The sequence below is a fragment of the Panthera onca genome, chromosome A1, assembly GCF_046562875.1.
Source record: "Panthera onca isolate mPanOnc1 chromosome A1, mPanOnc1 haplotype 2, whole genome shotgun sequence".
Lineage (NCBI taxonomy): Eukaryota > Metazoa > Chordata > Mammalia > Carnivora > Felidae > Panthera > Panthera onca.
This window is the reverse complement of record NC_138339.1, coordinates 42,974,302-42,990,321: the sequence shown is the minus strand read 5'-3', so window position 1 is coordinate 42,990,321 and position 16,020 is coordinate 42,974,302. Positions and strand designations below refer to the sequence as shown.

Sequence of the window (16,020 nt, the reverse complement as noted above, 5' to 3'; positions counted from 1 at the left end):
TGGCTCAGTCCCTGGAACTTTCAAGTACCAGCTCCTGTGACCTCACCCTCCCATCCCAAGGAAATCACTGTCTATGTCCCATTTTCTCCAGCTGGGATAGACATGCTCTGCCACAGTTTGGGATGTGGGTCCCTTGTTCCCAGGAAGGCCACTTGTTGGGAATCCCCCCTGAAAAACAGGTTTCATTTATTACACTTATCAATTAATTCTGCCCCTCTCCCTCCTCCCAACAGAATGTTTCACAAGGGCAGGGATTTCTCTCTGGTTGTTTCCAGATATATCAAGAACAGTTCTGATGCATAGTAGCTGCTCAATAAATACCTACGGGACAAATGCCTCTGATGGTCAGGTTTAGCACCTGATTTACTACCTTTTGATTTTATTTTATTTTATTTTATTTTCTTATGTTTTTAAATAGGCTTCAAGTCCAGCGCAAAACCCAACACCAGGCTTGAACTCATGACCTTTGAACTTCAGAATCAAGACCTGAGATGAGATCCAAAGTCAGATGCCTGACTGACTGAGCCACCCAGATGCCCCCTGATTTACTATTATTATATTTTACAGATAAAGATGAACATACAGACTCAAGGAAGCCAAGTCTGCCCAAGCTCACACAGCTAGTTGTTGGGTTTGAACTTTGCTGGGAACCATCAGGCGAGGTCACCTCTGGTGGGTGTGAGGTCCTCGTTCTTGTTAGTACCCCTCACCCACAGAAGGGGCCAGTGACAAGGAAGGGCTCACTGAAGCAGTTCTCTAAGGAAGGAAGTGCTGTCATACCCAGACACCTGGGCAAGTTGGAGGCGGTGATGGAGAGGAAGTGCAGGGTGGGCCCTATGCTCTGACCTTACCTTAGCAGCAGAGGAAAGCCAAGAACTGAGAGCTGACAGGACTTTCAAAGACCTTAGCTCTCCATTGGAAGCTGCGATCTCTTCCACACCATTCTTGCCTTTCCTTACACACCTCTGATGATAGGGAACCATAGCCTATCTCATTTCTGGACAGCTCTGATGACCAAGTGCTTCTATTCAGAAATTGAAACCTGTCTCCCTAAAATGGTACATATGGGTCCTACTTCAGCCTCTCAGAGCCCCAGAGAACGCCCCACTCCCTTTGTCCTTAAAGATGTGCAGACACATCACCTGCCCCTTTGCTCTTTTCCACCCTGGACAATTCAGTACTTTCCAATCATTCCCCATGGGACATGATTGCAGGCCCTTCACTTCCCTGGTTGACTGTGGGTCAGGTCACTTTGTGGAGACAATGATTATCCCCTCCCTCCCTCCCAAACCATTCCTTTGTTGACATGCCCTTGGATTATCACCCCTTCCTTCTTTCTGCACGTTTCAGACATTTTGCACTCAACAGGTCCTTGAAATCTTTCCCTCCAATTGCATTCGCTTCTAGCTCCACACTCAGGCCCACCTTCCATGCAGGTGCACAAGCCAGGCACCTGGGAGTCAACTAGACTGCCCCTCTAGACCATCCCCAGCTCCCAGTCTCACCCCCTAATATTCCTGGAATCGGCTGACTGTCTACCCCATTATTCCCGTCTAAGCACCACAAGCTCTTGCCTGGATGATGGTGTCCACACCCCGACTAGCCAAGCTGTCCTGCAGTGACCTCGCTGCTCTCTACTCCCCCCTTTCGGGGCTCCCGCTGCTCTTGGGGCAAAGACACAGCTCCTCACCACAGATGTTCAGATCCGGAGTGAGGTGGGCCCCACCAACTGCCCAGCCTTATCCGTCCTGTGACTGCAGCTATAGGCTTCAGCACCCACAGTTCTCAATGCCAGGTGAACTCCTGCCTCGTGAGACCTACTACTCCCTGGTTCACTCCCCGCTCCCCGCAGCTCTCAAATCAAAGGTCACCACAGGGAAACCTTCCTTAAACCCCTAAATGAGGCTAGGCTAACCTGGTTTTGGCACCAAGTCCTCTTCATAAGCTTTACCATCATTTTAATTTTACATTTCTTTCTTTCATTCGTTGAGGCATGCCTACCTCCCTGACTCCAATATCGGCTCCAGGAAAGAAGGAACCATGTCTGTCTCACTCATGACAGTGTCTCCATACTTAGAGCAGGACCCAGCATTTAGGAGGTAGGTACTCAATACGTGTTTGTTGACTGGATGAGTAACAAGCGGCCGAGAAGCTCTGGTCCTTAAGAGCACTGATTACGGCTCCCAACGTCCTTTCTCCCTATCGGGCACCCCCATGTACGACCTGGCTTCCTGGGGGCAACACTGGTGCCCACACTGGGCTATGGAGGCAGACTGCAGACCAGATTAGCATCCTAGCTTATTTCAAGCTGACAGCTTGGGCTGTCCCTACTCCACTCTTGAGGCCCCGTCGGACTTACTGTTGCCAGTGAGTATAGATGTCCAGAAGGGTTACAGGCTGAGCCAGGAAACTTTTCTGCAGAGAAGTAAAGAGAAAGCAGCAATTAACCCCTCGGCACAATAAGGGTCCTCTTTGGGCCCAACTCTCCACAGCCTCATGGGAGACTTTTTGCTCAGGGAAATATGTCTGCTTGGCCCCGTCAGTGCCACTCAAACCTTCCAGAGACAAGCAGGGCAAGTCCTTCCAGCCAAAACCTTTTAAGACAACACATTAGTGAGGGGTACCTTTGAGAACCTGGAGTTGGAATGTGCCAGGCTAGCATTATCCAGCTCCCTGACACTCACCATGCTCAGAGGCCACAAGACGGGGCTTTTTCTACCCCTGACCTTTCTAAAGTCTTTTAAAGGTCAGGTGGGTCAATCGTCCCAGGGCAGTACGAACCACAGCCCAGACATCCAAGGCGTCCAGGTGGCATGACCGCAGTCCACTCATCTGCTGGGAAGAGACTAAACCAAACGGCGCCAGTCCCTTGACAGACGCAGAGGGAAGCGGGTGGAATCCAGCCCTTTGGAGCCGAGGCCAGATGGCCCACTCTGCAAATGTCAAGAACCGAGGGTGTCAATCACCCCAGGGAGGTTGAGTAAAGCAACGTAAGGTGACAGCAGTGTCAGGGACGTGGGCAGAGTGGCCAAGAGGGTACATCTGGAGTCAGGCAGAGCTCCTGTGTTAACTGGCTGAGCTCATCTCTTTACCTCTTCACACTTCAGGCTCCTTCTTTCTAACACAGGGATAAGAGCAGCACCCAGGGTGCTGTCGGGCCTGAACAAGATATTCTAGTCAGTGCCCAGCACATGAGCTGATAACAGGGAGACTCCAATAGTCCGTTTTACCCTGCTCTGCCCCAGGCACTCTGGCCTCCTCACTGTCCCTCAAATGTGTCAGGCCACCGGCCCCATCCGGGCTTGCTATTCTGTCTGTCTAGAATGCTCTCTCCTGTTAACCACACAGCTCACTCCCTCACTTCCTTCAGGTCTCTAGCCAAATGTCACCTTCTCAGTGGGGCTTCCTGATCACCCTATTTATAACTGAACCCTGACATTCCTTATCCTCCTTGCCTGCCTTATTTTTATGGCTCATATGATCACCTGACACACGGTATCTTTAGTTTTTTTTTGTTTTTGTTTTTGCTTTTAAAGATTTGTTATCTGTCTGCCCCTGCTGTGATGTAAGCTCCATGAGGACAGGATACTTTTGCCTCGGCAAATGCCCCAATGAAGACGGGTAATGTTTCTTGCCCAAGGCAGTCAAGGTCCGGAGAGGGTTGGGAAAAGCTTTGATCATGTCTTAGGGCCCATCACCCTTTAGACTATGCAGATCCTGGGAGCAAGCATCAGGACCAGAGCCTACACCACAGCCAGAGGGCTGACTAATCAGGTCAATATCCACCTTACCGATTTAAAACTCTCCAGTGGCTTACCACTGCTCTTCAGATGAAGACCAGACTACCGTGGGGCTCCAGTCAGCCCCCCGGTCACCCTGTACTCCACCCTTCAGCCACGATGGAATTTCCAGAGGCCAGTACAAATGCAACGAGTTCCCTCCCACCACAGGGCATGTGCCCCTCTGCCTGAATATCCACCTCTCTTCTCTCAGGTCTCAAATCAACATCCGTTTCCTCAGGAAAGCTGTCCTGGGTGTCCCTGACACAGGCAACTAACTTGCCATCCCTGTCTTATCGCCCTACGCCTCTCATTCTTGGCACTTAATGTGTTAAGTGTACAGTTACTTTTGCGATTCTTTATGTCTACCTCCCCTACTGGATTTAGACCGTAAACTCTAGTAGGGCCGGGGGACTGTGCTCAACACTCTATCATCAGCACCCTGAGCGCTAGTTCAGGAGTTGCTGAAAAGAATGAATGAAGTGTGCAATGACTCCACCACAAGCTCGAATCCCAAAGCTGCCCGACTCCATACGGGAGGGATAAGGGCCCGAGCTTCAGCTCAACTAAGGGGCCACGAGCCCCTTCGCCTCGGTTCCCTCTTTCGCCTCCTCACCCTCCCCTGGGGGCTGGTCGCGATCCACCCCTCAGGCTCTCAGCAACCTTCTCGGCCCGCGGAGCCACGTGGCCAGAGACTTCGGAAACTTTAAACCGCCGCTACCAGGAAGGGGTGGAGGTAAGGGGCGCGGGAATTACAAAGCCCTCCGCGTCGGATCTCCCATCCCGGCCCGCCCACTGCACAGCTCGGGAAACTGAGGCCCAGAGCGACAGGAAGCCGAAGTGTGCAGAGGCTGCGGCTCCTTCGGTACCCCTGGTCGCTTCCCGGGCCACCGCAGAGTCCGGCTCTGGGCGCACGCCAGGCCGCCACGGGAGGGGGCGCAGGCAGCACCTCTCCAGATATAGCACGCGGCCCTCGCACACGGCCCGCGCACGCTCACCTGGCCACTCTGCTCCTTCACTTCCCGCGCCGCGCGCACGTAGCCCGCCTGCAGCAGATGCTGGTAGATCAGGGGAAGAAGCTCCCGCCGCTTCCTGGCCTCAGCCATGCCGGCAAACCCCTGCCAGTCGGCTCACCTGCACGCCCCCCTGAGTCCCCGCCCGCCACTTCCCTCGTGCCCTTAGACCTCGCGCGGCCCACTTCCGGCTCCTCGTTCGCCCTGGCCGCGAGGCGCGCCGGGAAGTGTAGTCTTATCTCCTGGAGTGGCCGGCCCCGCCCCAAGCGGGTGAAAGGGGCGGAGGCTTGGAGGGTTACGAGGCCTCCCATTGGCGGGAGGAGGGCGTGTTGAGACCTAGACTCTCCTCCCAGCCTTGAGATGAAGGATTCCCTCTTACCTCGTCCAGACTCGTTCACTGCAGGCGTTTGTCTTCCATGTTAGCTCTGACGGGTGCGATAGGGTCTTACCCATCTCTGAACATCTTAAATCTGCATCTCTCTCTGGTCCCGAACTTCTAGTTACCCACTCTTATTCATTTCACAGATTTTTTTTTAGGACCCATGACTACTTATAATTATTCATTCACTGCATAAACCGTTTTTGAGCACCATACCTTAGGCTAGTGTTCACCTAGAATGGAGGGATAAAAAGATGACTAAGAAATGGTGGCTGCCCTCAAAGCTCAAAAGGAGGAGAGTCGGTAACCAAGCAACTATGGTTCAATGCCTTGAGCGCATTGTCAGGGATAGGCACAGCCTATGGACACAGGGAGGAGGGGCACCTAACCCCAAAGAGATATCTAGCTTGAGGCTTAAAGATGCAATAGGAATTTCTGATTCTGCAGAAGACAGGACTGGCATTCCAGGTAGAGGGCAGTGCCTGTATACAGACAGGAGAAACCACCCGGTATAGGCTGGGAAGCCCAAACATAGAACCCAGTCTGTGCTGGTGGGCTGTAGTTGTGGGAAAGAGGGAAGAGTAAGGACACAGGAGGATGGGGGAAGAAATAGGCCCTACAGCACCCTCTCCTGCCCAGCAGAGCCTGCACTTTGTTCCAAGGGTGATAGAGAATCTCCGGTTTTATGTAGGAGGGTGACCTGGGTTTGTGTTTTTAAAAGATTGCTATCATCAAAATGCAGAGATGGATGCGTGGAGAGCAAAAACTAGATGTAAGGTTGTTGTACTTGTTGAGGAGAGGTTGGCAGGGAGAGGATGAAGTAGGCTGGGGAATATTTGCATCAGTTCTTTTTAACTTCATGAACCCATTGAGAAACTGGAGACAGCATGAACGACCTAGACTTTGCTGTAGAGAATTAAAAATATTTCCCCCCCCCCTTTTTTTTTTCAGAGGGGCAGAAGGAGAGAGAGAGAATCCTAAACAGACTCCATACTCAGCACAGAGCCCGATGCAGGGCTCGATCCACGACCCAGGGATCATGACCTGAGCCGAAATCAAGTCTGACGCTCAACGGACTGAGCCACCCAGGCACCCTGCTGTAGAAAATTTTGAATGTGTACAGACGTAACATTTTCCTTCCAGTTTTAGGATGCACATAAACACATAACTGAACCTCCTAGGGTTACTGCTGCTCTGGGAAGAACCAGGGCCAGGGCTAGGTGACTGAATGCAGTGAGTGAGAAAGGGGGAGGAGACGAGTCTGCATTCAGCCATTTACCAAAAAATATTTATTGAGCACCTACTATTGGGGATGAAGTAATCTTCACCCCAACAGAGCTTAGAGTCTAAAGCGGGAGACACGCTGGAGACACGCTAAACAAACAGTCATACAAACACATTGTTACAAACAGCGAGGACATGCAGATAGGAAAAGGATAGAGTTTTCTTATGGAACAGTAAACACAGGGCAGGAGTCACAGGGCTAGGATTCAGATTCTGGCTTTGCTTCTTGTTCACTAGGGAACCTTGGATAAGTTACATAACTTCTCTGTGCCTCAGCTTCTTCATCTGTAAAATAGAGATAATTATACTTTCTACATCGTAGGGTTGTCACGAGGAGTAACTGCCTTCTAAACAGAAATGCTCAGAAGGGCTCCGAACAATAGTGCTGTGCTTCTATGTATGTTAACCATTGTCGTGAGAGCATTTAACAGGAAGGAGGGGTTAGGGAAGGACTCCCTGAGGAAGTGATATTTGTGAGGAAATATGAACTATGTATAGGTGAGGATGAGAGGGGAAGACTCCTAGGAAGAGGGAAGAACCAGTGCAAAGGGCCTGAGGCAGAAGGTGCAGCTTAGAGAAGAGGCGAGAACGGCCCTTGGTAGCAGGGCGTAGAGGAACAGGGGGATTGGGGAATATGGAAGGTGGACAGAGGCAGGTTCCACATTAAGGATCTTTCTTTTCATCTTAAGTATGATAGGAAGCCACTTGACAGTGTAGGTCCAAGAAGGACAGGATGATTTTTCATTTTAATGTGACCTGTGTGAATTCTCAGTGGAGAGTGCAGTAGGGTGTGTATGTGTACATGCTGGAAGCCAAGTGAGGGGTAGGAGCACAGGCAGGCATCCAGAGAGAATATAATGGGGCGATGCCGGTGGCAGTGAAGGTGGAGGGTGGTGGAAGATTCCAGAGTCATCAGGAAGTAAAATTGTCATCGAGCTGTGTTGGAATGGAGAGAGAGTGTCAGGATGGACTCTGAGGTTTCTGTGCAGCCTGGCAGGCAGCTACTTGCCCTGCGAAAGAGAGACCACTGGGAGAGGACTGGGATGGGGGCAGAGCGAGGAGGGGAGGGTGGTGAGGGGGACATGAAAAGCACAAGTTCCACTTTAGCCACGTGGAGCTTGCAATGCTTTTGAGACGTCAAGTCCAGGTGTTGAGTAGGCACTTGGAAGCCTGGGTTTGGACTCCCGTGAAGACGGGGAACTGTCAGTAGAGAGATGCTCATCGTGGCTGTGGATGAGGGCCGACTGCCCAGGGAGCAGAACAGGGGCAGAGGAGAGAAGGGGGACCCGGGATGGAGCTCAGAGGCACACCCACAGGTTAGAGCTGCACACAGGAGGTTGTGTCTGCAAAGACTGACGAGTGAACAGACAGGAGAAAACCCAGGACCGTGGGTGTAGGGAAGGAAGGCAAGGACAGAGCTTCAGGAAAGTGGGGCGAGCCCATGGGGAATGCTCTAAGAAGTCAGATGGGGTGAGGAGAGAGCCAAGAGCGTTGGGTTAATGACAGGTATGGCAATTGTTGACGGCTTTCGGGAGTTCCACTTCTGTGGTGTGATGGGGAAAGTCAGGTGGCAGTGGTCTGATGACTGAAGGAGGGATGAGGGAGGTTGTGGGTCTTTTGAAAAGTTTCTGAGTGAAGCGGACGAGAGAGACAGTGTGACAGGGTCAGTGTGTGCGTGTTGGGGGAGGTGTGTTCTAAGGCGCAAGAGAGCTGGGTTTGTTTAAAGGCAGATCAAGGGGAGAGAGTTTAATTAGGGGTGTAGGGAATAGGGGAGAAAATCAGTAAGTGATGTTCACGGGCATGTGCGAGGGATCAGGCACGTGGGTGGAGGGGTTGGTCTCAGAGAGGGGGAGGGATGACTTCTCTAAAACCAAAAGAAGGAACAAAGAGAGGACGGGTGCAGATGTAGATGTAGGTTTGTAGTGGGATGTTAAGGGAGATTTCATCTTGAGCTTCTATTTTTTCTGCAAAGTGGGAGGCAAGGTCTTCTGCTGAGAGCGAGGAAGAGGTGGTGAAGAGTCTGGAGGAAGGAGGAGAATGAGCATTCTGAGTTGAGAAGCAAACTTGCCCACAAAATCCCCAGTGTTGACAACCCAGTTGAGGCTGGCGATCGTTAATTTATGTGTGTCCTGTCCCATCCCACTGAGTGATATCCCCCTTCGTAGCTCTCCCACCCAGGTGCAGGCCAGGGGAAAGTACTTAGTGGGGTTTATCCGGAGGCCTCGGGTTTTGCCAGATGGGTGGGGGAAAGGGGCACAGAGGTCTAAAGTGTTGGCAAGAGAGGTGCCCAACCTCTGGGCTCTGGGCAGGGAGGGAAGTGGAGACAGACAGAGTCAGTTTGCAGGGAGAGAGGGGAAGCCTTTGTGGACTGGGCGACCCTGAGGCTGATAACCAGCAGCCTGAGCCTGGAGATGGTTGACGACTCAAACTGATGGCAATGCCCGGGTGCCTGACTGGGTGGCTGGATGGGCCACCGACTGAGCTAGTCAACAGGCTGATGAACATACAAATCTTTGGGAAAAACCAAAGATGTTTTTCACAGCTCCAAGAACTAATTTTCACTCCCTTGTGGTATCATCACCCCTGTTGAGAATGAACACCTTTGTAGGATATAAATTCCCTGAAGGCAGATTTGGGGTTGTCTTGCTGGCTGTGTTATCCCAACACCTGTCAACAAATATTGGCAAACGCAAGGGCGGTTAGAGCATATAGCCTATCTCCTGAAGAAGAAAGAGGGCAGATCAGGCAGAACACACACTGTGAGTACAGGCCTGGAAGCAGAAATGGGGAAGCTTCTAGAAGGCAATGTAAAGGGAACGGGATGATGACTCTTGGGCTGACGTTGGGAAAAATGAAGAACTGATATTAAATTAAAAACAAAACCAAAACCAGGATGGTCTAATACCTTCTGTCTGGCAACAGGTTGTTTGATTTTGTTTCGTTCCTAATAAGATTCATTTCAGACACTTATGCTTTGTCCTCAGCTCCTGGGAGGCTTCCTCTTCTGTGGACAATTTTTTTTTTTTTATTTTCTTGATTTTCTGAATGATACCCTTCACTGAATTGCCTCAGCGCCCAAGCACAAAATTAAAACATTAAACTGATCAAATATAACATGGCAACAATTAAGACAGCAGCAAACAAAACAGTACATTAAAAAAAAAAATTAGCTTCAGAGCATTTTTTTTTACCAGTTAGAAAAAGATGTCTTTGTTAGTGGTAGAAACCAGAAGCTTCCAGACCACTTAACGATGAGTGCCTCTCGGGTAAGCAGCATGCCTTAGTCACCTTGAATTCTCAAGCAGGGCACAGTGAGGGCACTCAGGAAATGAGTGAAGGAAGGACTATCAGCGGAGCGGAAAGAAGTTAAGCAGGTGGGACATGATATTCTTCTTTTCCCAGCAGGATGGCTTCCGCACAGAGTTGGAAGGTAGCATCATATAGGGTGGTGGCTACTGAGCCAGGAGTCAGGAAACTGCCTTTTTGGCCAGGCTCTGCTGTGTGAACTTGGGCCAGTCTCTTGCCCTCTCTGATCCTCAACAATTGTTTTGGTTGAAGAGGTTAGACAAAGGCCCTTCTGGCATTGGAACTCTCAAAAGAGGAGCCCATCTGGGAAGACTGCCTTTGCCCCCCTGGACCCAAAGATGGCCCCTTCATTCACTGTAACAATGGGTTAGCCTTGGGCCAAATCACTTGGGCCGGGAGGTTTCCCATAGCCTCCTTCCCTCTCCCTGGATGACAATTTCTTGCTTTCTTTTTTCTTCAGCCTCATCGGAGATTTTAACGGTTTACAAAAGGTTTAAAAGTGATTACTGAAATCATAAGTCAAACAATTCAGGGATGTATAAAGACCAAGTTAGTCCTTCCCTCCATCTCATCCACTCCCAGCCCACTTTCCCTGTCCCTCCAGAACCTCCCCTAACGGGCTGGTAACCTCAGGGGCCTGGGGTCAAGTCCCTTCACCTCCTCCCTTCCCTCAGACCAACACAGACAGACACCCTGCATAGGGTTTTAATCCTCCCTTCCCGTTTGCGCGTTTTCATCACTCTTCTCTTTCTCGCTGCAACTCACACTTTTCCCTTAGTGATATATCAGAGCCATTTCTCCAGACGCTGGGGTCTGCCACAGCCTTTTGAGTAAGAGTGGCAGCTCCTGAACCATGAGCCGGCTCTGTGCTGTGGGGAGCACTTCCTGGCTTAGCCCTCAGGGCACCCTATGGAGCAGGTAACTGGTTCCCTGCCCTGTTTATGGAGGAGGAAAGTGAGGCTCAGCGAGTTAAGGCCCAGGCCGTGAAGCTGGTGAGTGCAGGGCAGGGCTTGGATGGACACCGGCTACAGGGTCGGGGGACTCCTGACGGACAGAGGGAGGAGATAGCATGCATGGCCTAGGTTATTCACTTCCCATTTTCTGGCTAATACGACAGCACCGCTCTAACACCCTGGTAAATACGTCCTTACAGACTGGAGCTTTAATTTTTGTAGAATGGAATGAAAGTAGGCCAGAGGGGATGCTCTGGTTTATTTTAATAGCTAAAGCCGGATTAACTGCCGAAAGGGTGGAGCCATTCACAACCTCATCGGCATAATTTCTGATTTACGTGGTTTTATTTCTCAGAGCTGGAAGAGAGTGTTTGGAGAACATGGAGCCTGGCTTTCTCCTCTCACGGGTAAGGAAACAGGCCCAGAGGCAGGAATTAACTTGGTGAGGTCCCAGTGGGGTAGAGGCCGAGGCAGGCCCTACCCCACTTCCCTGGACCACTGCCACATGCCCCTTGCCTCCAGCTGTATCTGCCCCGCTCCCCCCTCCCCTGTCCATTCTCCACACTGCATTCAGCATTGCATCTCTCCCCTGCTTATCAAACCTCCTCTGGGTGAACCGCTGACCAGGAGAATAAATCACAGCTGCCTGATAGGCGTTCAAGCTCATCCCTGTTTGGTCATTCTTCAAAGCCAAGTGCAAACACCACCTCTTTAACGGTGCCTTCCCTGACTGCCTCAGCGTGTCACCTGAGCACAGTCAACTCTGCCTTGCAAGGAGGGGGCCTCGCTTGGCCGCGTGGTCCAGGAGGAGCCACATTGCAGAAGGACCCACCAGGAGGGGGCAGTGTACAACCAAAGAAAGGTCTCCCTAAAGGTCAAGGTCACTAGGGTAACCAAGGCCCACCACAAGCCCTTTGGTGTCCACGCTTCATCTCCAGTGTAGACGCCTGTGGGAATATGAGGTTCACCCCACTGGCGTGACCGTTGGCAAGCTGCCCCTCTCCTCATGCCTCAGTTTGCATCTCTGTAAATCAAGAGGGCTGGACCAGCTCCGGGTTTCTGAAAGTGCGGTGACGCATAAAGTGACTTCGGGAGATAAATAGATGGACGTTTTAAAATGGAAATCATTATGTATTTATTTTAATGTGTATTAGACAAAAAATAACTAGCACATCAAACCTGTTATTTCACAGATATTATTGCTTAGAATGGGGCTAAAGTAGGCATTCAGGTAAAAAAAAAACAGTGAGTCAATGTAAAAGAAAGTAGCAATTAAATAATAGTACAGGTGGTAAGACGGCAGTGAATGGTTTTGATCTGAAAAAGATTGGTCTGCCTCTGACGTTCCAGAATTCTGTGATTTGGGGTGATTCCTGCCCTTGCCAAAGGTGGGGGCAGGGAGGAAGGCACTGCCTCCAGGGGCTGGGGCACCAGGCCTTGGAGTGGAGGGGCAGGAATTCAGCAGATGGGTCCTGTCCCCCCCCCCCCACCGGACCCTCCTCCACCTGCGGAGGGGTGCAAGTGCCTGCCCCTCCTCCCCGCCTTCTTTCTCAGCTTCCCTGCGGTTACTAAGGAGTGGGAGGCTGAGAGGGGCCGCATTCTGGAAGCTCATCTGCTCCCTCATTCTCACCCAGCACCCTGCTTGGCATCAACTATTCAGGGTGATGATTAACAAGGATGCAGGAAGGCACTGGGGATGGGGAGAGAAAATAAGGCGATGTGGACAGCGTTTTCTCACATATGTGAGTGCCCAACCTGGAATGACCGGCTGATTCCCAAACTTGCCCGGGCATTGGAATCAGCTGGCAATTCAACAGAAACACAGTTGCAGGGCCCCACCGCAGGCAGTTCTGATCACGGCGCCACTACAATTGGATGTCATTCTAATGCTTCTAGGTTTGGAACCGTCACGTTAGAGCACACCTTTCACTCAGCACACCTGAGTAGAGACACCGAGGCTGAGAGAGGTTTATCCCTTACCCAGAGTCACCCAGAGTCACCCAGCAAATCAACAGCAGATGTCCTGACGCCCAGCTCAGAACTTCCCACTGAGCATCCCTTGTTGAGCCTAGTCCGTGGTTAGCAGAGAGAGCGCCACTGACAAATGTGGTGGGATTTCTTTGAGCCTCCTTTGCATCTGGGCTTCTCAAGGACTTTCCACAGAAAAGAACATGCTGTGTGAAAGCCATCTGCTTTAAAGACTGGAAGGGGTGGTGAGGGGCGGAGGGGGTGGTAATAGAGGGGGTGGCTGGGAGATTCAGCCTCCTCTCTGCAGTTGCCAGCCTGCACAACCACACGGGATCCTCAAGGAACAGAATTAGGAGCAGTGGCTAACAGTGATCAGTGACCCGGGAGACAACTGACCTTGGAGCCGTTGTCTTAAAAAAATTAAACATTCAGCGTATGAAAACTATAGGGAAAAGTACACATAGCTCCCATGTTCCCAGGACCTAGATTGTGGAATAAGACAGAGCAAGTAAGTAGGAGCGTCTCAGCCTGTTCCCCACCCTCCTGCCCAGAGACAGTCACCACCCCGTTCCCTGAGGTTGGCGTGAATTATTCTTATACATATTTTTATGTTTATGCTATATATGTGTACATCCATAAAACATGTAATGTATTGCTTTGCAGATTTTTTAAGTTTCTGTAAGTGATATAATATTGTACATATAGCCTTCTGCAACTTGCTTGTTTTCTTTCAACATTTTGTTTGAAATTTATCCACGTTATGTGCAGAGCCCAGTACATACATTGCCACGGTTCTAATCCATTTCATTGCAAGTATGTGCTACGATGTATTAGTCTATTCTCCTGTTGATGGGCATTTGAGCCATTTCCAGTTTTCCATCAGACAAGCCTCACTGCCAAGAACGTCCTTGCACATGTCTCCCGCGTGTGCCTGGGGAGGGGTCGCGGGCGCGTGATCTCCTTCCAGTTCACTCGCCATCGCCTGACCGCATCTGAAAGGCTGGCCAGCTTCTGTCGCTTCACATCCAGACTCATGCTAGCAATTGTCAGACTTTGGAATTTATGCCGCTCTGATGGGGGCCAAATGCCTCTCATTGGTGTTTTTAATTTGTATGTCTCTGATCAGTGGGGCTGAAATGTTTTCATCATTTCTCTGGTCGCTTGCATTTCCTCTCCTGTGAATTGCCTTTGTATCTCCGGCCCGTGTTTCCATTGTACCGTCTGTGTCGTTCTTACTGATTTGTGGGAGCTCTAATCCTGGGCCTGTTGCTACTATCTTCTGCCAGTCGGTGGCCTGTCTTCGCACTTTATTTATGGAGTCTTTTGATGAACAAGGATTTTTACATTTTAATATAATTACAGTGTCAATCTCTCCCTCTGCGGTCTGGGCTTCTGCAGTCTGTGGAAAGCAGAGGCCATTTCCCCTGCGTGGCGCCCTCCATAGGAGGCCTTGTGCTGGAGTGGGAAGAGAATGGGCTCCTGAAGGGGGCCAGCTAGGGCTGAACCCTTGCTGGGAGATCTTCAGGTGAGGTGAACTTGGGAGTAAGTTACTTTACCTCTGGGTTCCAGCTTCCTCTCTTGTAAAACAGGGATAAAGACAGCCTTAAGCTTCAGGGATGCTATGAGGCTGGAGGGAGGAAGGCAACTGCAGAAGGGGAGGGAGGACTTGCTGAGAAGAGTCTCCAGAGACGCTGTCACCTGAGACCCATCCAGCATGGATATCCCAACGTTCCCTGGTCCAAAGGGATCAATACAGTCTCTTCAAATCTAACTACATCTCAGAATGTGGCTACGTCTCTGGAGGAACACTGGACATGTGAGAGCCAGACCTAGCACCCCTCCAATCCCATTCAGGCCCTGTGCCCTGAGCCCGTGTTAGGTGACTCCGGAGGTGGGGACAGCTATGAATTCGCATTCCTGATCTTGCAGGAAAGGTGGGAGGATGCACACCGTGGCTGCTGCAAGCCAGTTACCCACGGCAGCAGGCTTGGGAGAGCATCTGATGGCTCCAAGCAAAATACCTGGGGGATGAGAAGGGCACACGTGTCCAGTTGCTTTCACTCATATATGACCACATGTCAGCCCACACAAACGGGTGTCATGTGGCCACAGCAGGGGGGTACCCCCATCACCTCCACGCAATTCATCCCAGGCGTGGCATCCTCTTGGGGCAGGATCAAGCCTGGGGGGGAGGTGGGCTTAGCCCTCTGGGGTGAGCAGCCATTTGGACAAGACCACGGAGCCCATGGACAATAAGGTCAAAGGATGCCTGATATTCACTCCACTTACCCCAAATCACCCCACCACCTCCACCATCACCTTACTCTGCTTAAGGGACCAGAGCACTGGGATGGCGGTTGGGAGCGTTTACAATGGAAACTTATTTCTGGAGTAGGCGACACACACACGCGTGATGTAAAACTATAAAGGTACAGAAAGGATGCAGAGAAAAGTCTCCCAGCTTCCCACCCTTCTCCCCAGCTCCCCAGGAGGAAGCAAGCAATGTTATTGGAGGGTGTATACATATATGGGTTTAAATAACATCGAGAGTAGCACATTATACACATTTGGTAAACTTTGCTTATTTTTTTTCCACCCTATCTTCTCTCTCCCAAATTTAGGACCTGGACTATAACGGGCAGGAGTGAATACTTGAAGAGTGGATGGGTTAGTGGATGGGGTGGTGAATAAATGAACGATGTTCATCCAGGTTGAGGCTTTTTAGACTCTCTTCTGTAAGACTCACCCCTGACCTTGGGAGCTTCCCTCTTCCTTTGGCATGTCACTGAAGGTGGGTAAATTCAGGCCTTCTTGACCCTGGCACAGAGCCATCATGAGGGGGGAACCAAGTGAACCAGGCAGCTGAACAGCTTCATTGTCATTTCTACCAGCAGATGGTTACCAGGGAAACTTGAAGAATGTTAGAACTGGGAGGGGCTTTCAGGCAATGTGGAGGCCGCCTGACAGAATCTCAGACTGGGGGGTGGGCATCCCCACAAGTTCTTTAAGACTTTAATTTTTTTATGTTCATTTCTATGACAATCTAAAACAATTAAAGGCAATATTTTTGGATCCTCTGGATGTCCGCCTGATAATGGCACAGCTGTGTGACTATACCTGTGTTAGTGTTTGTGTTTATGATCACGTTGGCACTGGGATAATCAATGACTCTGTGGCCTCCTGAATAAACCAAGATTTTCACAAAGGTCAAACTGAGCAGGTTCTTATATTTTGTGTCTGTAGACCCCTAAGATCCCTGGAAATATTCTTAAGGTCAGTGAGAAAAAACATTTTTTTTAATTTATTTATTTTGAGAGAGAGAGAGAAATCCCAAGCAG

General features: G+C 50.6%; 1 protein-coding gene across 8 annotated transcripts in view; it reads right to left on the bottom strand.

Annotated features, from left to right (window-relative positions):
• The window catches only part of TCOF1 (treacle ribosome biogenesis factor 1), a 37,930-nt gene extending 32,962 nt beyond the window's left edge, over nt 1-4,968 (bottom strand). For 4 of the 8 annotated variants that reach the window (XM_060634697.2, XM_060634699.2, XM_060634702.2 and 1 more), the window contains exons 1-2: nt 4,778-4,968; nt 2,360-2,415 (exon numbers count right to left, since the gene is read on the bottom strand). In XM_060634697.2, coding sequence (XP_060490680.1) covers nt 2,360-2,415; nt 4,778-4,885 — 164 coding nt within the window. In that variant the 5' untranslated portion in view covers nt 4,886-4,968. The remainder of the gene's footprint in view (nt 1-2,359; nt 2,416-4,777) is intronic. The other 4 variants (XM_060634696.2, XM_060634698.2, XM_060634700.2 and 1 more) reach the window with 1 other exon arrangement.
• Nucleotides 4,969-16,020: the final 11,052 nt, after the last annotated feature.